We start from the raw sequence: 22,166 nt of genomic DNA, 5'->3' as shown, positions 1-22,166 counted from the left end.
GTTCAGGCTCAGGCTGGATGACCATTGGATCCGGATGCTGTAGAGGGGACTCCTGCAGTGGGCGGGAGGGGACATTGGCTTTGATGGGAAAAGAAATGGGCTGAATTCCTCAGATGGCGGGCTTGTTTCACAACAGCTCCACTACAATGGAGACGTCAAGGAGGGCACGTGGGCGACTGGCTTGGAACCTCAACCAGTCCCCGGGGAACCCTTCCTGTAAAAGAAGTAGAACCCTCTTCAGGGAAATCTAGGACCTCCCCTTGCCCAGGAATCCCTGGCTTGCAGGGGAAGCGGGAGAGAGGCAGGGAGAGTTTGAGTGGCCAGAGATAGATGCGTAAGCCTGACGGGGCCTTAGTGCCAAAGCAGTGTCCAGGATGGGGGGCGGAGATGGGTCCCTCGGTACCCTTGTTGCCCAGCCACTGGCAGCCTTCATGCGACTAGAGGGCAGGGGTTCAGGCAGCCCCAGGCTGTTCAGGAACAGCTGATGTAAAATTTACAGCCCATAAATGATTCAGGGACTGGCGCCCTGCAGAGTGGGGAGCATGGTGGTGGCGGGGATGCGCTGAATTCCTTTTGAAATCCCAGGTCTAAACCAGCACTTGCCACAGTGAACAGATTGCCCCACTCCTCCCTCCCTCCCTCCCCCCTCTCCCTCGCACACACATCCCACTCTGTCACTCACGCATCCTCCCCCCACCCCACCCCACCCCACCCAACCTCCATCGATAAGCCATAGTCTGGAGCTCAGACACAATCTCATCACCATTCTTGTTTCCCGGCCAACCGTATGTTAAAGATACCTAAAGAAATCCTTGCATCCTAGAACATCTCCTTCTTTCTGTCATTCTCCAATCTCTGTCAAGAGCCAACAGACCCTGACCCACATCCCTGCCCTCAGACTCTCGGGGTGGTCCCTGGTTCCAGACCCTTGAATTTCTCCTACCCTGTATCCCATCTGTGAGATTGGAGAACCGGCCAGATTGAAGCAGTCGAGGGCTTAGGAAGCACACCAACACCAGCTCATCTGGTCTGACCTAGTGCCCAGTGGCTGAACCCAAACCGAACCACACCTTGGTCCTAGCTAGAGTCCAGCCCCACAAATCCCACAGCCACCTTTGTGGTGTTGGGTTACAGAACCATAGAATATTAGCGATCAGAGGGACCTTCAAAAGAATCTAGTCTCATCCTCTCATTACAATTTTTTCCCTTTATTTTCCATTTTCTATTTTCTATTTTTCTTCAGTTTTAATTCTGAACATTAAACACCGCCACCTTCGAAGGCATTTCCATAAACATAGTGGATCCAAAAAAAATAGGATTCTGCATGAAACAATGACTCTCCATTTCATAAGATTCGTTTTTTTTAAAAAAGGTTGTGCCTACACATTAATTTCTAAACTGCCCTGTTTGTCAGTGCTTCCTTCTGAACTACCTTCTACTCTCTTCTGTGTTACAAAGTTACAAAGTGGTACAAAGGGGAAGGCAGGGGGTCGTGATCATTTCTTCTAGGTATTCATGTAGGACTCATGAGAAATCTTTTTTTCCCTTAGGGTCTCTGCTTGCAAACATTATGGACTTAACTTACTCCTTCTGATTGTATTTTCGCTAGATCTGATGTTTTCTTTTACGTACTTATCTCTCCCGCTCTAGTTCCTGAATTGGGGCTTTGTGACAGGGCTAGGGTTCACCAACCCACAGCAATTTTTGGGTGGAGAGTAGCATTCGGCCCTATTTGGTATCTCATTGGATCCATTGGGGTTCAACTTGCCTTCGAGGTTCAGTGCTGGATCTTCAGGTTTTTCTCTGCGATTTCAGGACAGAGTACGTCCCGGGCTATATTTCTCTGAGCACTGATAGATAGAATGCTGGTAACTAGTCACGTATCTACTTCCACTAAAGGCCCCACAATATTTTTTAGTCACTCTGGAGCTCTTTCAAAGGAGTCTTGCATCTTACCATGCCAATGCTGAGTTGGAATCTCTGCCAAGGAGTATAACTAATAGGATAGGAGGAGTTACTGGGATGGAGAGTAGAGATAACAAGAGAAACCTGGCAGGCACTATGTGTCCAACAATACTAGATTCAAGGTCAGGAAGTCAGGAAGTACAGCAAGGAGGGCCTAAATATTCAGGCCAAAGTACAAGGCTAATCTCAAAGTCATAGAATCCTCAGGTGGCCTTCCAGATTTTGCTTGGATAGCTCCAACCGTGAGGCTCTCACAAGCCTGCTTTAGTCTTGTATTGCTCTCCCTAGCACTTAGTTCCAGTGCCTTACGTGTTTGCTGAATTGAACTGAATACCCGAATCTTGTATACTTTCTTAGCTCCAGATTTTAAACTCAGCAAATCTGAGAGATAAGACATTCAAATCATTGATTAAAATGTTGATGGCATGACCAGTGACCAATCTTTGAAGCACTCTTCTGGAGACCTCTCTCCAAATTGATTTCTCTCCATCAGCTGACACACTCTTTGGGCCTAACTGTTCAATCCAGGCCAAATTCATCCAATAACATTCTGATTCAGCCTGCACTGCCACGAAAAACTTTGATGTCGTCTTATGACCTTTTCCTTATCTGCCAGGTCGGTGTGAGTCAGAAAAGAAGATTAAGTCAGTTTGGCATTCCCAGTTCTTGAGGAACTTAGACTGGCGTAGGGCTATCACTGCTTCTTTTTCTGAGGACTCATAAATTTCCAATCGTGAATTTTGCTTTTTGTAGTCTCAAAAATCTACTCATTCGCCCTTAAGAACAAACACAGAGCAGGACGGCGGTTCTTCCAAGACTTCTCTCGGGTTTGCTCAGTTCCCAAGACGTGAACACTTTGAACAAACATAAGCATAAGAAGAAAGTTAATAAATCAATGTGCTATTTGAAATGAGTTAGGATCTTCTGGCCCAGACTGGTTATACACCTGAGAACAATAAGTTCTTTAGCGACATTTGCCCAGTGTTCTCCAGTTTAAAGACTATTTGTGGCAGACTTGATGGAAGCAAAGTCATTCATTCATTTATTCTGGAAACAATCAGGAAGAGCTACTGTTTCCAAAGCACTAGGCTGGGCAGAAGGAGAGCTAGCCTAAGATTGGATGCCTCCTCCATGACGTGGAGGCAAATCTTGCATCCCAAAGGTCCTGAATACAGGCTCTTGGCAGGTCTTCACCTTCTGTAAGGGTTCTTCATTCAGATTATGTCTGGCTGAGGACCAGAAGGCTCCCGGAGTAATGACTTTTTTGGCCATGATAATCTATTTAACAGATCAAAATTCAAAGCAGCCCTTAGACCTGGGTATCCCCTTCTGTTCCCTCGGGGATGGTGGTAGCTTAGCAGAAAAGTGGGCTTATACCATCTACCAACCTTAATGTTGCCTTTGGCGCCATTCACATGCACTTGTTGTCAATGTGTTTAGGAACAAAACCACCGTAGTCTGGCCTTCAGGGCTCTGAACGAGCCCCAGAGTGCCGCCAGATGAATGGAAAGATGGCTCAGAGGTTCTTCTTAGAGAAGTGACGATAGCAGAGTTCATAGGCTCAAAGGCATCAAGAAACACCGTGCCCACCATGTAGTGCTCGTGATGGAAACCAGCAAATAGGTCCCCATGGAGGTCATTCTGGTTTATATGCCATTGTCTGCTGCAGAGGGAGGGAAAATAGGAATAAGCATTAATATAGTGCCTACTATGTGCCAAGCACTGTGCTAAGAGCTTTACAAATGTGATCTCATTTTATCTTCACAACAACCCTAGGAGGGAGGTGCTATGATTGTTCCTATTCTACAATTGAGGCAGCCGGAGGTTAAGTGACTTGCCCAGGTTCACACAGCTAGTAAGTATCTAGAGACAGATTTGAACTCAGATCTTGCTGACTCCAAGTCCCATGCCCTCTTCACAACCTTTCGACCCCTGTGCACAATAAGGTTCATCAAGAATCTTATAAGAACCCATACCTTCGTGAGTGTACTCTTATGACAGTGACCAATATGGAAGTGTGTTTTGCATGGTGATACATGCATGGTCCAGATCAAAAGGCTTACCATATCCAAGTGGGGGGAGGGAAGGGAGGGCCTTGTAATTTTGGAAAATATATGTTGAAAATGAATATTCCATGTAATTGGGAAAATAAAAATATCTTTGAATTTAAGAAAACAACTCATACCTTCTGTCTTAGAATCAGTACTGTCTGTATTGGCTCCAAGGCAGAAGAGCGGTAAGGGCTAGGCAGTGGGGGTCAAGTGCCTCACCCAGGGTCACCCAGCTAGGGAGCGTCTGAGCTCAGATTTGAACCCAGGACCTCCCATCTCTAGGCCTGGCTCTCTATCCACTGAGCTACCCAGCTGCCTCCAGATTCACAAAGATTTAAGAATAAACAGGTTTAGTAACAGAAAGGATAAGTTCTGGATCTATTATTTCATCATTATAGGGAATTCCCAGATGAAGAAGCTCCTTTCACCAATGCCAGTCAACACCCTCTCTAGGATTTATAGTCTTAGAAAGTTGCCTAGAGCAAGGAGAGATGAAACGGGTCTTACTGACAACCAATGAGTTACCAGAGGCTAAACTTGAATTCGGGTCTTTCTAGTTCCAAGGCCAGCTTTCTGTATACTATGCCATGGCTGTTTCTCTTTCGTTAACACATAAGAATAATGAAATAGAAAGCATCTCCTGCCCTGGCTTGGCCATTTGTTCCTGGTCTCTCCCTCAGCGACAGAGTTGCACAAATAAGGTGGGAGTTAGATGGTCGCCCTTCCCATGAGCCCCTCCACTTAGTCACCAGTTCCAAAGAAAAGCCTTGAAGTGATGAGGCTAAAGAGAAGGCCCAGCTAAACCTCAGTGCCCTTATCAACAGGAACTAATATGAGATAAGGTTGGAAAGGGAAGATGACGCCATCTTGAAGGGGACCTTGGATGCCAGGTGGCAGAGTTTAGGTTTCACTTGGTAGACAGTAAGTGGTGACTGAAGATTTTTGAGCAGAGAAATGATGTGATCACATCTTGTACCTGAGAGGGGCTATCCAGACTGTGGAGTGAAGTATGGTTTGCAGGGGAGAGAAAGATGGCAGGAAGTCCTGTTGCAAAATTACTGCAACAGTCTGGCTTTGGTAGTGGGGGAGGAGGAAACGGTACCACATATAGGGAAAGAAATGGGAAGGATATGGCTGAGAGAGAATCCATAGCACTTAGTAGGTGATCAGAGGAGAGAGAGGGAAGATTCCAAGATAATACCCAAGCTTCTGTTAACAAAAACAGCAAAGTCTTCTTCAGAAGAAACATTTTAAGGAGGAAGATTAGGAACTCTCAGTTTGGGCCATACTGACTTTGGTTGCTGCCAATTGGTGGGCAATTCAAGTGGAATTTCTTCCTTTAAGCCGTTAACAGCATACCTGTCCTCCAGCAGGACTCCTCACCCTTATTATTTTTGTCCTAGGTGAGCACGAGCCTTTCGAACTGTTCCTAAAAGATCATAACACTCTTTAGGGCTTTGTGCGTGTCTCCTATCTTTTGTACATGTTCTTTTTATAAGCGAACCCATTAGAGAGCTCACTATGCATCCGCATCATATATTCAGATGCCTGTGCGTTTTTCTTTTTCAGCAGGGTCATTATGATTATTATATGATATCTGCATCATCAGAATTTTACTCTTCTTGGCTTCCCATCCTTCTTGAGCCAATCTCCCTTTGATTCTGCCTAGGGGATGTTACTTCACTTTTCCCTGATGGCTTTGAAATCCAGTCAGGCTATGGCTGCCTTTTCCACCTTTCTCTGTCTTGGTCTGTCAGATGGTTTGTTCATTATATCCCAAGGTTCCAATGATTTTTACGTCACTTACCATTTGCTTCTTATTGGCCCAGAGTAACCATTCCCCTCTTTGCTTCTTTATTCTGAGATGAACTTGTCAGGAAGCTAGATCTACCAAGAATCTAACAAGTCCTCAGCTTTGAACAGAGGGATACCCTCTAGCAGGTGCCCAGAGACCTAAAATCCATCATTGTCGTCATCCTCGTTGCCACTGTCATCATCATCACTTACACTTTAAATGGCCCTTGAAGGTTTCCAGAGCTCCATACTGATACTCTCTACAAGGAACAGACTGGGAGCGAGAGAAAGGCAAGGCTTAGCCTGCAATCACCAAGGGACCAGGCTGACCTGACCCTAGCCCAGAAATCATACGATCATAGTTCTCGAGCTCAAAAGGGCTTCAGGTGCTGGCTCGTCCAACTTCCGCATTTTACTGAGGAGGAAACTGAGGTCTTGAGGGAAAAGATAACTTGCCCAAAGTCACACAGGGCTAGAATCTGGCATAGAACTGGCATAGAACCTTTCAGCTTCTGAATTATCCAAGCTTCTAGGGGGTCTAACCACTCTATTTTATATCAAGGGGATAGTTATGAAATCAAGGGAAAAGGAGGGGGAAGGGAGAGAGCATTTCTATAGCACCTGTGCCAAGCACTGTGCCAAGCACTTTACAGTTATCATTTCATTTGATCCTCACAACCCTGAGGGGTAGGTGCTATTATTACCCTCATTTTACAATTAAGAAAACTGAGACAGACGGGTGAAGTGACTTGCCCAGGGTCATACAGCTAGTAGCAGTAAGGGTCTGAGGCTGGATTTGAACTCAAGGCTTCCTTACTCCAGGCTCGGTGCTCTGTGCACTGTAGTGTCCGTGCAAGGCCCAAAGCAATGAAATGACTTACCTAACGTCAAACAGCTAGTGAGTGGCAGGGCAAAAATAGAACTGAGATGTCTTGATTCTCAAACCAAGGCCTGCTCCTCCGGGGCCATCTTCCGCCAGGCCTGCCCTCTCTAGGCAAAGCCTCGGAGAGTATCCCTCCCTCTCCGCCCATCCCAGAATTCTTTTTCCTGGGATACGTCCCCTCGGGTCTCCGTTCTCTCCGTTTGCCGAACTAACCTCTTAAAGCAAAGTCGCTATTAGTATCGCATTTCTGCCTTAATCTTCTATCATGTGTCTTTGCATCTGTCAGGGACCTGCTGGAAGACAGAGCTCAAATCCCAAAGGAGGGCCTTGGAGCCTGGAGTATTTTCAGCCCCGAGCAGGAGGCAGGAGTGACACCGGGGAGGTAGAATCTTCCTGGGTCTACACCAAGTTGAGAATAAGCCTTAACCCCTCCCCGAAGCCCACAAACAGATAATCCTACCACTAGCGAGCATTTCTCTAACTCTCGAAGGTTTACGGTGTGCTTTATAAAGGTGAGCTCACTTGATCCTCACAACAGCCCTCCGAGGTAGGTGCTGTTATTATCCTCAGAGGAAACTGAGGCGGACAAAGGCAAAGTGACTTGCCCAGGGTCTCCCAGCAAGTAAATGTCTGAGACGGAATTTGAACTCAGGTCTTCCCAGCTCCAGACACAGCCATGGAGCCACTGAGGCTGGCTGCTTTAGAGAGGTCTTAGGAGGTTAGGAGGGCCATCTTCCTGGCTCCAGACCGGGCCTTCTGAAGAAGAATCTTCCTCATCCTTTCTCATTTGAGAGCTGGAATCCCCCCATACGGCCCTGGAAGGATGCTGCAGAAGTAGCCTCTTGAAGATAGTTGGGGAAGCTCGGAAGCTGGTCCATGTAGAGAACCCAAGTTTCCATAGCTACTTGGTTCCACCTGCGGTGGGAGAGCAGTCTCCTCCCCCACGGCCTCCAGTCTGAGCTCTAAAAGGAAGGAAAACTTTAGCGACAAGCAGGGAGGCTCAGAAGGGGTGCCCGTGTTCTTCCCAAAGTGCCATTTTGCCATTTTCAGCAATATACCGTTCTTAGCGGCTCACCAAGGAACTGCTGAGATCCTGGGAGGCTGGCGCTAATGAGTGGCTCAGACTGATTTTGTAATGCAGACCTTCGAGAATATTCCAGCTCCAAAGGGCTTTATCAGTGATATAGGCGAGTCCCCTCAAGGAAACTAACTCAGTGTGAGGCAGTAAAAAGAGGCAGGAGGCCTGGGGTGAAAGCCTAGCCCTGGCACTACCTGAGTGACCTTAGACAAGTCACCTGTCCTCTTTGTGGCTCAGTTTCATTGACTATAAAACGAGGAGGCTGGGCTTCTAGCTCTGTGATCCTTTCTCAGTGGACACCTAGTTCATTTCCAGGTTCTTGCTGCCGTTAAAGGTTTTGCAGCTAGGAATCAAACCCTGTTTGTAAAAGGGGGGAACCTGACATTCCTGCCATCTTCCTCTGGACTATCGCAGGTTCCAAAGCCAACTTTGTGAGACCTCCTTGTAGGAACCGATTGGTTTCCAGATGATCCAGTGAGCCACTTCAGCTTTACGGGGGGACATGAGTCATCCACGGAACCTTCTCAGTGGCCAAGTTCCCGTAATCGGGACAGCCTCTAAGATAGGACGGATGAAAAAAAAATCCACCAATATTTTCTGAGACGGGAGAGGGACAGAGGAGAGAAAGGGAGGAAGGGGCAGAATCCCATCAGTCTCATTTGAACCTCCATCTTGGCCCTTTGGAATTCTTTCTGCATCCTGTCCTAATGTCCACTGGTTTTCTTCCTCTCTTTTTTTACCTTGCTCCCTCCCCCAAGCTGTAGTTCTCATAGGATCACATATTTAGAGCTAGAAGAAGTTATGAGGCATTCTAGACTGACTCCCTCACTTTACAGAGGAAGAAACAGAGACTCAGGGAGAGGAAGGGACTTGCCCAGGGTCACGCAATTTGGGAATGTGTTTGAGGTAAAATTTGAACACAGATCTTCAGTTCAGTGTTCCTTCTGTAATGTCCAATGCCAATGTGTATGAACCTGAGTCAGTTGCATGCTCGGTTCATTCCATCCTGTTCTCCTACCTCTTAACCCCTCATACAGCCTCCCATGCCAGCTGTAATGGAAAGATAGAAATGGTTTTGTACCAAGCACATTTTAGCTTCTTGTTCCTTCTCCTCCTCGTCCTCCCTTCCCCATTTGGCTCCTGACCATCCGGGGAGTCCCAAGCTCTCCCCTTCCTCTCTCCACAGGGACTACCTTGCCTATGCACTCGGTCCCACTATTGATTTCAACTTCTCATAGCACTCTGGCTTTCTGGGACTGGCAGTAATGCTTTTAAGGGGACTGTTAACGTGTCCTATATATTTAAACCTGAGATTCCTAGACCATAGACTTTTAGCTGGGAGGGACCTCATAGGTCATAGAATTCAACTCCCTCATTTGAGGAAACTAAGGCACAGAGAGATGAAGTGACTTGCCCAGGGTCAGTAAGTTAATGAGTCCTACACAAACACTCCAATGCCTTGGGGAGCCCATTCTTTAAATCAGGAGGTCATAATGTTTTGGTATGTATTTGACCCCCTTGGCAAATCTGGTGTCTGTTGCTTACATTCGTAATTGGAGCAGATGCTAAAATTTAGTCAGAGGCTAGTGAAAATAAATATATAATTCTTTTTTCCCAAAAAAGTTCACAGACTCCCTATAGTCTACCTATAGACTCTTTGGGAAGGTCTATGGATCCCAAGTGAAGAACCCCTGCTTTACAGGAACCCTTCAGTAACATAAATAACCCTACTACTAATTTATTTGCTCTGGGTTTTCATAAATTACAATTGAAGTCAGGAAGACCTGGGTTCAAATTCTGCTTCTGACACGTATTGGTTGGGTCAGTCGTTTGGCCCTTCAGTGCCTCGAGCAGAAATATGAATTACTTAGATGGGCATTGGCAAAATTCAGAGGAAGTTCTCCATACGCTGATGAAATCACAGAATGGAACCTTAAGTAATATGTTTGTTAATCTAGAGAGGGCCACCCATAGGTTGTTAACTCTGCATCTGTCTCCTGAAACCCTGCCAATTTCAAAGTCAGGACTTCAGAGCTAAGACCAGGGAGGTCCTGCTTAGATTTCTTTCACCAATTTATAGCCTGATAGCAAATGAATCATTTATTAAGTTGAGATGTGGGAGAGATAAGTTAGTTCGATCCAGTTGCTTGCCATCCACACTCTGTGAAGAGAAGGCCGCTCCTTGTCAGTAAGCTACCATGTCTCATTTGGCCCCCACTTCTGACCAGCAGTCCACATTTGGAATCAGTAGGTGAGCGTTAAAGGGCTTAGCCTGTGCTTAGGAGTCAGAGTTCAATCCAAGACTAGATTAGGGTTCAGTCGGTAATAGTGCTAATAGTCCAAGAGAGAACTCCATTGATCTTTGGGATCAGGACCCTGAGAGGTGAGGGGAGGGAGTAAGGCTCAAGGTTCCCTGCCTAATCTTTCCCCCAGGCCCTTGAGGTTCCCCTCAAGAAATCCACTGAATTCCTCTTTGTGCCCTCGTCCTCCTCATCCTCCGCAGTCACTTGGCATCAGTCACCACGGGCCCCCATTTGTCTTCAGCAACCATGTTTCATGTGCACGTATGTACACACGTCTATGAGCTGTGTTTGTCTGTTTTCAAGTGTTGTGTCTGTCCTTCCTCTTCCATTGTAGGCAAGCAGCAGGATGGGGCTGTGGAGAATAACCAGAATAAAGGTAACTGGAAAACCGTGGGTCCAGCTCCCATCCCTTCCCCCCGCTCCCCTCCCCTAGCTTCAAGCCCCACAATGGAGGGAGAAGGGAGGAGGGAGGAGGAAAGAGAGAGAAGAGCCATGTTGTGGGCTAACTTGGGGCTTCGTTCATGGGCCACTCCTGGGCTCTGGAGACTTCTCTAAAATCTACTCTCAGCAACATTAAGAAAGGAGGTAAGTGAGTCTGAGAACGAGTTAGGGACAATGACGTTAGGCCAAAATGCCAAACTAGGCTGGATTCAGGGGCCTTCAAGACCAGGTAGTCCAACCCCTCTCGTTGTATACTTGGGGAAATGGAGGTTTGGAGAACTTCTCAAACGGCAGAGCTGGGATTCAATCCGATATCTCTCGCGTCCATGGTCCAGGTTCTTCTCTCTCCATCACCTTCCTGACTCCTTATACACCCTGCTTCTTCATTTTGCCTTATTTCCCTGTGACCAGGCCTGTGCTTTCATTGGCCTAGGGAACTCCTTCTTCCAGTTCAGGCTTGTACTTGCTCAGCTTGTCTGGGGCACTAGAGGGTAAGTAGACATCAGAGGTGAGATTTGAACCCAGGTCTTCCTGGCCAGATCCCCACTGCGGCAGGCTTCCTCTCTATCCTTCTTTTTGTTTTTTTTCCCCCTTATAAAACCCTTACTTTCTGTATCAGTATCCATTCTAAAATAGAACAGCAAGGGCTGGGCCATGGGAGTTAAGTGACTTGCCCAGGGTCACACAGCCAGGAAGTGCCATTGTTGTCGTTTTTAAACCCTCACCTTCCGTCTTGGAGTCAATACTGTGTGTTGGCTCCAAGGCAGAGGGGTGGTAAAGGTAGGCAATGGGGGTCAAGTGACTTGCCCAGGGTCCCACAGCTAGGAAATGTCTGAGGCCAGATTTGAACCCAGGACCTCCCATCTCTAGGCTTGGCTCTCCATCTACTGAGCTACCCAGCTGCCCCCAGGAAGTGTCACTGTTAAGGAGAATTGTTTGTTCTGAAGCTGTTTGGCCAATCACAGGATCCTAGAGATAGAGATCTACAGAGATACACACACGTCGGGGTGTGCTCAACTTCAGTGACCTCTGAGGAGTAGGTTGTTCAATTTTCAGTGTGAATATTTACACCTGGAAAACCAAACGGTACCAATCAGGGCTTAATTGATTCTTTTGTTACTGTGTGTCAAACTCAAAGGCTTCTCATCAACCTAGAAAGCTGAGAATTAACATTATCTGTTGTTCAGTAGTTTGAGTCGCCCGACTCTTGGTGACCCCGCTTGGAGTTTTCTTGGCAAAGACATTGGAATATTTGCCATTTCCTTCTCCAACTCATTTGGCAGAGGAGGAAACTGAGGCAAACAGGGTGAAGTGACTTGCCCAGGGTCACACAGCTAGGAAGTGGCCGAGGCCAGATTTGAATTCAAGTCTTCCTGACTTAGAGCCCAGCATCCTGTGGACTGCAGTTTGCTGATCTCTAGCCTAGACTTGGCCAGGAAAAATTCCCACGGCCAGGCTTGGCATCCGTGACGTCACAGGATCAGACACGACCAAATCCAACAAGAACTTAAGAAACTGATGGAGAAAATGTTAATCATGCAGATTAAGCGTAAAAGTTTTTGAAGTCATTGTTGATCTAGAATATAGATAGATATATTCTATATTTTATATTTATATATTTTCTTGGTGTCTCTCATTAAACATTTATCACTATACACTCGTAAACGTGTGTATAAAATGTCATAGCTGCGAGAGACTCGAGATCACTCTAGAGCTAAGGATGGTTGGACCCAAAAAGATGAAGAGATTCGTCCCCAGGTCAGTGGCTGAGCTCAGCTTCGAGCCCGCAACGGCCTACCCTCAGCACTCTTTCCATGACGTCTTACTATCCAACGACAAAGGGTTATGACGGTGGTGGAAAGGCCGGGTCAGAGCGAGGAAGCCCCAAGGCCAAGCATCCTAGCTGTGCAATCCAGGGCCATTCGCTTCATCCCTCAGGGTCCCCTCGGCACTCTCTTCCTATCTGAGTTACAGAGAAGGTGCCGATTTACACCAGGGAAGGAAATCCCTCCCTGGGGACAACCCAGAGCCAGTCCAGGACAACTCAATACCTTTCACCTGTGATTTGACAGTTTGGCCACGTACCTCCATCCTCGGCACAGAGGAAATCTGGTTCACGTGGCATCGGACACCACGGCACCATCCCTACTGGCATGGATGTCAACAGCATATGGTGTGTTGGCAGTGCCCAGCTCCCTCTCTACTTACCCAATCTGTTGATGCTTTGTTATTTGTCACCATCTGAAGACTTGAGGATTTGCTCCCCAAAGACTTGGGAAGCATGATGTGGAGGCCTGGGAGCCTGTCCCTTCATAACCTCTTGGGGCTTCAGTGTCTTCAACTGGAAAACGAAGGGGAGTCTTTGACAAGCATATTCCATAGGAGCAACGTAAATCCAGGGCCACCCCGGAGAGTAAGGAGAGCCCGAGTGAGGTCATCTCATTTGGCGATCACGTCAACGGCTCTAACTGGCCCAAACCCCTCATCTCACAGAGAGTGAAACAGGCTCAGATGAGAAGTGACTGGCCCTGGGTCATGCGGCTAGGATAAATAGCAGAGACTTGAAATTCGAGTCCTCTGTCCCAAAGTTCAGTCCATGTTCCGTGGCTCCACCCCGATGGCATCGGTGGTGTGTTTGCACTGGATCAAGAGAGTGGACCGTTAAATTTTTGTGGTAAGCATTTATACCTCAGAAAACCACCAATACTACAAAGTAGTCCCTGATTTATTGTTTTCTGAGTTGTTGAGAAACCAGGGATGATGTGGATTAAGCTAAAAAAGTTGCCCAGCATACCTTTTTGTTTTAGAGAGATGTTCAGTGAGGCAACTGGGCGGCTCATTGGATAGAACACTGGGCCCGGAATCAAGAAAGCCTGAGTTTAAATCCAGTCTCAGACACTTACTAGCTGTACGACCCTGGGCTAGTCACTTCACCTTGTTTGCCTCAGTTTCCTCATCTATCAAATGAGTTGGAGAAGGACACAGAAAACCACTCGGTATCTCTGCCACAAAGAGTTGGATACGACTGAAAAAGTGCTTGAACAACAGAAGCGAAAGAGCTGGTATTGGTTTGGGGCATATTACGCACTCATTGGGATTGGTATTCTTACTGACGAGAGATGAGAGACAGAGTAATAGAGGGGACAGAAGGTCAACCCTGGAGTCAGGAAAACCTGGGATCCAAGCTGGCCTCTGCACGTCATGGCTAAGTGACCCTGAGCAAGTCACAGAACCTCTCCTGTTAGGTTTAGATAAATATCTCACACCCTATACCAGTGTTGGTGAAGGTTTTCAAGTTCATGTGCCCAAACTGCAACTTCAAGCTGCCTGTGAAGCCCCTCCCCCTGCATTGCCCCAGAGAGTGGAGGGAGAAAGTGTTTGCATTAGGTGGATGGACAGAGGGGCAGGGCATGTGAAAAATGACCTCAGGCGCTGGGAAGAGGGGGAACGGAACCAACTCCCCGGTGCAGGTTGGGCATGTGTGCCGTGCCTTCGCCAACACTGCCTTATACCAAGATAAATTGAAAATGAGCATACTACTTCAATATAAAGAGTGATAGTATAAGTAAATTAGGTGAACGTAGAAAGGCGACCCTTTTTAAAGGGAAGAAATGCAAGGTCCCGGAGAGCCAGCCCCTCCTTGGTAGATCAGGGCCAAGGAGAGCACAAAGAGTAAGTAAGAGTGATGGGATCCTGGCTCCAGCTGGAGGAAAGCCCATTGAGCTCAGCCCCCTCATTTTCCAGATACATGAGGGCTGCTGGGCAAATTGTCATTTGGAGACTAGAAAGGACTTGAGAAATCATCGTGTTTGGACGCCCTCCCCATTTAACAAATGTCCCAATTGTACGTACTGGAAATTCTCTGCACTAGTGAAATCAAAGGTCTGGCTCCCCCAAACCAAAGAGAAATCGTCATGACTGAGTTAATATACGTTCACTTTGCTCTGTTTAATAAGGCAGGGAATTCAGTCCCTCTGACGCCGTGAGCTTTTACTACACAAGGCAGCGTGCTAAGCACGGGCCTGCAGAGATGAATATAAGGAACGAGTTCCACCCAAAAGGAGTTTCCGTACCCACATTACCAGAAGAAGAGGTTTGAATGCTAGCTCTGCTACTTACTATGTGATTTCACTAAATCTCTTCTCTGGACCTCTGCTTTCCTCTCTCAAAAGTAAGGGGAATGGGCATGCTGATCTTGAAGGCCCATTCCAGCCCTCCCATTCTCTGGTTGTATGACCAGATGGGCTCTGTGGGCCCTTTCTGACTCTTTCTAACTCTGAGGGTCTCCAATGGGATCAGGATCTGAACAGGACAAAATCCTCCAGCCCAGATTTTTTTTAGTGTCAGAATCAATACTGTGTATTGATTCCTAGGCAGAAGAGCGGTAAGGGCGAGGCAGTTAAGTGAAGGGTTTGCCCAGGGTCACACAGCTAGGAAGTGTCTGGGATCACACTTGAACCCAGGACCTTCCATCTCTAGACCTGGCTCTCTATCCACTGAGCCACCTAGCTGTGCCACGCCCCCACCCCGCCCCATGACTCTCATTGTATTTTTGAAAAAATCTCTCCAAGGACCCTGAGAGATGTAGGGGCGAGAGGCCAGAAGGTAAGAATGATGGTGGAATATCAGTGATCACCGGCTAGAATTCCTGTCCAGGAATTGAAAGAGGAAAACCTCCCCCTCGTTTTAAGAGTTCAGACAAAGGCCCAAGATCCAGAGAGCCCAGATCCTCCTTCTCTTCAGGTGGTACCACAGGGACAAGATTAGCTTGGAGAGTGTTAGGATCCTAACTCTAGAGCTGGAGGGGACCTTAGAACACCACTGAGTCAAACCTGCTCATTTTACAGATAAGACAACAGAACGCCTTGAGGAGGGAAGTGGCCATGCACAGAGTCCCAGAACTAGTAAGTGTTTGAGGCAGGATTTGAACCCAGGCCTCCCTGAATCCTAATCCAGGGCCCTACTAACTCTTCCCTTCTCTTCCTGGGCATTGCTCTCTGATTTGCAGAACGCCTTCAACCGATCTTCACGTTAGCCCTGGGAAGGAGGCAGAACAGGGATGGTTCTCCCATTTTCCAGATGACTAAGCAGAGGCCCAGGAAAATGGAGTGACTTGCCCACCATCATACAACTAGTTCCTAGCGGTTTACCAAAGGGCAGCTCCTGAATGAATGAGATTCTGAAATCTGGTTTTCTTCTTGGTATCTGTGCCGCCTAGCTCCCTCCACACGCCCTATGTGTTCTGTATCTCTGTCAGAGTGTTTTTGCCTGTGGGTACTTTGCAAATATCTGTGGTTGTAACTGGAAACGAGGTGGGATCCCGCGTGCAGAAGAGTGGGGGTGGGTGAGCAGAGGGAGGAACGGAAAGGAGGCCGTAGGAGACAGGCCAGGCAGATGCCAGCCACTAGATGCCAGGCAGAGGGCTGAGAGAAAGGAGAGAAGAGAAGGCACAGAGAGTGGGGGCCCTGGAGAGTGAAAGAGTTGGCGGGGGAAAGACAAAGGGGAAAGAAATGGGCAGAACAGAGGTGAAGGGCTGGCCAGATCAGAGAATCATAGAGCCAACCCCTTCACTGCACAAATGGTGAAACTGAGGCTCAAGCAGGGATGAAGCGGTGTTCCTAAAGTCATACACGGGGACCTAGAACTGAATGGGACTTCAAAAGCCATCCAGTTCCACCCCTTCGTTTTACAGAGAAGGAAACTGAGGCCCAGGGAGGTTAAGTGATTTTGCCCAAGTCATACCAAGTTCTTCTGACGAGAACCTGAAATGCCAGCGTCCCTTTTGCCCGCTTCCTCGGTGATCTGGGGAGCCGAGGGCTTCGGCAAGGCCTGGGAGTCTCACTGTAAGGGCTGAGTTATGGCAGCCGAGACGCCCGGGACCCCACGATGGTAAACGGGAGCCATTCGGTTGGCCCAGGCTAGCCCTTTGTGTATCAAAGCTCAGCTTTGATGAACTCATGCTCTAAGGCTAAGCCCGGAGCCGTAAAGCCCAGGAGTCAGCCTTTCCTTTCGTACTTTCTCGGCAAGGAGAAGAGCTCTAAAATTCCTGGGCATGGAGGATGAGAAGGATGGGGCCCTGGTATTGGACTCATGAGCACGGCACTCTGGGCCATCGGCTTGACTGCTAGCAAGAACATAGCGTCCCCTTGTACCAGCTGGGGAGAACAAAGTCACTCAGGGACCCTTCCTGATCACTGAGCTGCAGAGGAGACCGTGTGCCAATGGACAGCTTTACGCCCCGGGCAATGGAGAGAAGCCCCAGATTTCTACTTAAGTGAACTTGGTTTTGTTCAAAGGGCAAAAGCCCAAGGTCACCTCTGCCCAGACAGCACTCTGCTTTTTCTTCAAGCTCGAGTCTGGGGCTGGAGACAAAGGGGGATGATGGGCAGGGAGCAGAGCCATGTGGGGAGAGGCCATTGCTGGCTGCTTTAGGAAAGCTAGGCGCCAACAGAGAGGTGGGAAGAGGAAGGGCAGGTGGGATTCGAACAGGTAGGGAAGAAGCAAAGAGGCATCCGAGGCCCAGATACAAACGGCCTGGCACAAGGTAGGCGCATGCCTAGCGCTCGGTGTTGGGTAGATAGATTGAAGGCAGAGTGGAAGCCAAGACTGTTTTGAAGCAGAAAGCCTGCTTTGTTTAGGGACGGTGAGGAGGCTGACTTGACCAGAGCAGAGGCAGGGAGCCCAAGGTTTCCCGGGGAGTGATTGGAGAAGTGGGAGGAAGTCTAAGGCTTAGAGAGATGCAGAGGAAGGTTGTGGTGTGATCCAGTCCACACCGAACTTACGATCTAGTTTATTAGAAATTAGCTCCCGGAAAGGCGCTCATGAATCTCCCACCAAGGAGATCTCCCGGTTCGGGGACCTCTCTCTCCGCCCAAGTTTCCTCCCAGGCATTTGGAGGGGTTGTGAGAGTGGCCCCAAAGAAGTCCGTCTTGTGGTAGAGGCCGCCTCCTATCTCTTGGCAGAGAGGCGGTGGACTCCAGTCAAAGAATGAGGCAAACTTGGCCAACGTGCCGGATCATTTCAATGAACCGCACTGTTTTGTGATAAAGGAGGGCGCTCTGCTTCTAGCAATCCCCTCCATGTCCAACAGAACCCACCATTGTAGTCAAAATAAGCAAATACATAAAGGACAGTTACATGGAAAACCAACGTGCTGGTCGTGTCTAACAACGCTTGTATGCCTCACTCTGTGCCTGTAGTCCGCCACCTCTGTGGCAGGAGATAGGAGACCATCTTTTCCCACAAGAGAGTTTTTCTCCTCTTCTTTGCTAAAAAGCTGGTTTATTTATGCCATAAAGAATAACAGCCCCCATTTCTTGAGCGCTTAAAGCTTTAAAGAAAGAACCCTTGCCTGACAATCACCCTGTGATTCAAGGGTGATCTTCCTGTTCTCTAAATGAAATAATAAGCTCCGGTTGCATGGGTAATATTCAAATCAAGATGCAAACCCAGATCTCCTATCTCTTTCGCATTCTAGCTTGCTGCCTCCCTGATAAGAGAAATGATTTCAATAAAGTAGAATGTATCCAGGCCTTTTCTTTTTTTTTTTTTCCTGAAAAGACAAGGAATTTGTTTAACCCTTTCAGCAGCCAGCTCAGACCTTGGCCCTGACCCTCTTGTGTTTTTCCATTTCCTTTCACACAGCCAAGAAGCAAGATGGGGCGGTTGCCATGGAGATGCAGCCACTGAAGAGCGCGGAGGGTGGGGAGATGGAGGAACGAGAGAAGAAGAAAGCCAATGGCCCTAAAAAAGAAAAGTCTGTGCTTCAGGGAAAACTCACGAAGCTGGCGGTGCAGATTGGAAAAGCAGGTACCCACTGGGAAGGCAGTGGGGCTACTCATCCCTTTTTCGTGAGCCCTGCCCTGGGCTAGGCAGGGCAGGAGGAGACAAGTGCATTCAAGGCAATTTGGCATCTTCACATGAGGGAGTGAGCAAATGAATAAAATGAATGCAATGAGACAGTCCTCACGAGAGACAAGACCAGGCACAGTGAGGGGCACGGTTAGTGATTTCAAGACAATCCTGAGCCTTAATGAGCTTACTGACACCCTAACTCCTTCCTCCACTTGGACCCCAACCTCCAGGTGAGCCAGGCTAGTAAATCTCTGATGCCGGATTTAAACTCAGGAAGATGAGTCTTCCTGACTCCAGACCTGGTGCTCAAGCCATTGTGCCAATTAGCTTCCTTATTACCCCAGAAAATATTACCAGAATAAAAACAGAATCATTTGTCCTAGAGTCTAGCACTGGCGAACCTCTTAGAGATCACATGCCCAAACTGTACCTTCAAACCACCCCGTAAGCCACCATTCCCATTACCCCAACGGAGGGAGGAAGTGCTTGCATTCAGCTGCTGGGCAGAGGGATGGGGCATGGGAACATTGTCCTCAGGTGCTATGGAGAGAGGGAACAGAGCAGCCCCCTCCGGCCCGCCAGGGCACGTGTGCCATGCCTTTGCCAACATGGTCCTAGACCAATTTGTCCCGCTCGGTTGCCATTAACGCACCTAGGGGCTCAGGCTTGAACTCACTGGCTCATTCTTCCCTCTACATTACAATGGAGTCTCTAGCCTAGGTTTTCCCCTGAGGTCGAGCCACCTAGCCCACAGGTTCTGTAGCCCAGGGTCATCGGTATCACAGGGGGTGGGCGGAAGAGATTGCAATGTTATGATCTTCCCTCCTTAGTCATGGAAGACCTAGAACCAGTGGGTTCCAGGAAGAGGTTAGGTCTCACCAGAGTCAAGGTTTCCCAAGAGGTGCCAACTCAGGAGGCTGTTGGGTCAATATATGAAAAAACTGGGCCTGATCAAAACGGGCACATGTTGATCATCCCAAATGATAGGGTCGCAGCTCTGGAATGGCCTGAAGCTCTGTCCTTTTCACTGTCTGCTTTTCAGCATCCTCCCAGGACAAGAGATCTTGCCCCGAGTCCCATGAAATCACTTTCTGAAACAGATATTTTATAACCGTATCTTAAGAGAAGTCGCTTCCTTCGGAATCTAACGTATGTTATTGTTTTCTTTTAAAGCATGATTCTGAGAAGGGGTCCATAGGCTTCACCTGACTGGCCTCCAAAGGGGTCTATTACACAAAAAAGATTAAGAACTCCTGTCCTAGGACCTCAGCCCAAGAGATCTTCAGGACCGCCAGCTCAAAGGGCACCAACAAATGGCCTTCCAGTAGACCTGTGCTTGGGCTACATAAGGCTAGCTTCTACTGGAGTCCCCATCTAGCCAGGCAGTTACCCCAGTGCTTGAGGGGCCAGAAGAATGAATGTCAAGTGCCAAGGAGGGAGCAGAGTCAGGGTATTTGCAAGTTGAAACTGAGGTCCTTCACTAGAATTCAGCTCGCAGGAAGAAAAAGACTAAGAGGAACAAGTCAAGATTTTCCCGGCTAGGTTCAAGAATCATGGGGGATACAGTGAAGTCAGACAGAAGTCTGAAGACCTGCAGCAGTGTAAAGGCTTGTGTCCCCAAGGACTGCTGGGAGCCATCTGCTTTTCAAAGCTACCCATGCAGGGCTAACAGGCCTCAGCTGGCACTGACAGCCACGCTGTCATCTTGGGTCACACCAACTTCCTCCTCCAGGCACTAGCATACAACTGAGTCAAATCTCTTTGCAACAGATAACGTGTAGTTCCCAAATCTCCACCTAACCAAGATTTCCAAAGCTCTGTCAAAGACGGGTTGATTTCAACCGCTTTAGACTTCTAGGATTCTTGCCTGGGTACCCCGGCAGGCAGCAAACTTCAGCAAGGGAACGGAATCTCTCGACCGCCGGGGAGACCAAATCCCTCCACTTGTTTGTGCACAGTTCTCAAGCTAAGAATGGAAATGTAAAAACTATTCTTAGCTCATGGGCCCTACAGAAACAGGTGGTAGGCTGGACTTGGCCAGCAGGCTGGAGTTTGCCATCCCCTACTTTACTAAATCAAGAACTTGACCCCCAAACCCAAACAAGCTATATTCATTTTGCTAAAACCTAGCTAGAACCAAACACGAATTTTTTGCCAAATAATGACTCCCTCCCTTCCCCCCCCCAAAAAAACCTCACAAATAAACCTAATGAACCTATTTATACTACAACCAAGCTTTGGTTGTCGTTGGGTTTTTTCCCCTATAACTATTGACCTGGAAAGAATCCTCAGAGAATTCAAGAGTCACCAAGCCCAGCCCAGACTAAAGTAGTGTTTCATTTCTTGTAAATAGAAACCCTACTTTAAATATATCTAGGGAACCCTTTATTCAGAGGAATCCTGTTGTGAACCCTTTTCTAAAGCTAATAACATCCTTCTAATTGGCCTTTTGTGTAAAGGCACGATGATCCCCTCCCCATTTGCAGGGTGCTATTCTGGAAACCCCTGCTAATAGGCGAGTGTGAATGTTCCTGACATAGAAGCCTTCCTTCCTTCCCACAGCTGCCCACTGGCTTGCCACCACTCTCTCTTGGCCAGGGCTCTTTCTTTTCTTCTTGCATGGGGAGAAAGCTTGCCTTGAAGGTTGATCTGTCTTTATCACCCCTTTCTAATAGGAGCTAATCTATGTGTTCAGAAGGAAGTCCCCCCCCAGCACCCCACCCTACCCCCCACACCACCAGCACCAGCAGAGGCTTCTGGGCTTTCTGTAGGCAGCTTGTTACAGTACTACCAGCAAGCCCAAGGTGGTGGGTGTAGAGCGGCCAAGGAGCTGGAGGACTTTAGCAGCATCCGGAAACAGAAGGCACTTGAATGAGTCAGGGTACACAGTGAATGCTTGAAACCTCCAATCCTGGATCTGCAGGGTTCCCAATACTGGCCCAAAGCAGAGAAGGTGCCAATTGGCATTTGATGATGACTACCATGAGGAATAGACGTACACCCAGGAGTGTGCCGGTAAATGTTTAGCACCCAGCTCTCTGGGATGGGGGGAGAGATCTCTTCTAAGTTACACACTTCTAAGTGGAATCTGCATGATGGGCAAAACGGCTCGTCAAGATCTGATTCCTATCGGTTTGCTCACGCTGAAATTTAACAATCGGCTCTCCTCCAGCACAGCCCTGAGTGCACGTGTCTCCCCCACCTCACCCTGATTGAACATAGGTGACCCCTAGAGTTCTTATAACCGTGTTTGACTATTTCTCTCCTTTTGCTTTCTGCCTCTTCTCTGTCCCATGCTTCTCCCTCCACTCCTACCCTCAACTGCCCTGGGTTGGCAGGTTTGGTGATGTCCGCATTCACTGTGGTCATCCTGGTCGTCTACTTCGTGATCCACAATTTCGTCATCGGTGGCCGGGCCTGGGTTTCCAGCTGCACCCCTGTCTACGTTCAATACTTTGTGAAGTTCTTCATAATCGGCGTCACTGTCTTAGTGGTAGCTGTTCCTGAAGGGCTGCCACTTGCTGTTACCATCTCCCTGGCATATTCTGTCAAGGTAATGGACCACCGGCAACCCAACTGCCTCCTCTGAGGAAGTTTGCCTCCTGGAATGGGTTCTGATGTGGCCCCAGACACTTCCTAGCTGGGTGACCCTGGGCAAGTCACTTACCCCCCATTGCCTAGCCCTTACTGCTCTTCTGCCTTGGAACCAATGCACACTACTCACTACTGATTCTAAGACAGAAGGTAAAGACACACACACACACACACACACACACACACACACACACACACATATA

At 48.2% G+C, this 22,166-nt stretch overlaps 1 protein-coding gene across 1 annotated transcript; it reads left to right on the top strand.

Moving 5' to 3' along the window:
- Positions 1-9,969: 9,969 nt before the first annotated feature.
- ATP2B3 (ATPase plasma membrane Ca2+ transporting 3) lies at positions 9,970-21,958 on the top strand. Its single transcript, XM_044682910.1, has 5 exons — positions 9,970-10,018; positions 10,409-10,450; positions 15,363-15,419; positions 18,160-18,324; positions 21,708-21,958. Exons 1-5 carry the CDS (start codon positions 9,970-9,972, stop codon positions 21,956-21,958), a joined length of 564 nt encoding a protein of 187 aa, XP_044538845.1.
- Positions 21,959-22,166: the final 208 nt, after the last annotated feature.

The sequence above is a fragment of the Gracilinanus agilis genome, chromosome X, assembly GCF_016433145.1.
Source record: "Gracilinanus agilis isolate LMUSP501 chromosome X, AgileGrace, whole genome shotgun sequence".
Taxonomy (NCBI): Eukaryota; Metazoa; Chordata; class Mammalia; order Didelphimorphia; family Didelphidae; genus Gracilinanus; species Gracilinanus agilis.
This window is presented reverse-complemented; position numbering and strand designations above follow the sequence as displayed.

What these genes read in the sequence shown, in the direction of transcription:
- ATP2B3 (XM_044682910.1), top strand. Translation starts at nt 9,970, where the DNA reads ATGTCTCATTTGGCCCCCACTTCTGACCAGCAGTCCACATTTGGAATC. An exon ending in GCAGTCCACATTTGGAATCA is followed by an intron (nt 10,019 to 10,408) that starts GTAGGTGAGCGT and finishes CTTCCATTGTAG; the next exon opens with GCAAGCAGCAGGATGGGGCT. An exon ending in TGCACAGAGTCCCAGAACTA is followed by an intron (nt 15,420 to 18,159) that starts GTAAGTGTTTGA and finishes CCTTTCACACAG; the next exon opens with CCAAGAAGCAAGATGGGGCG.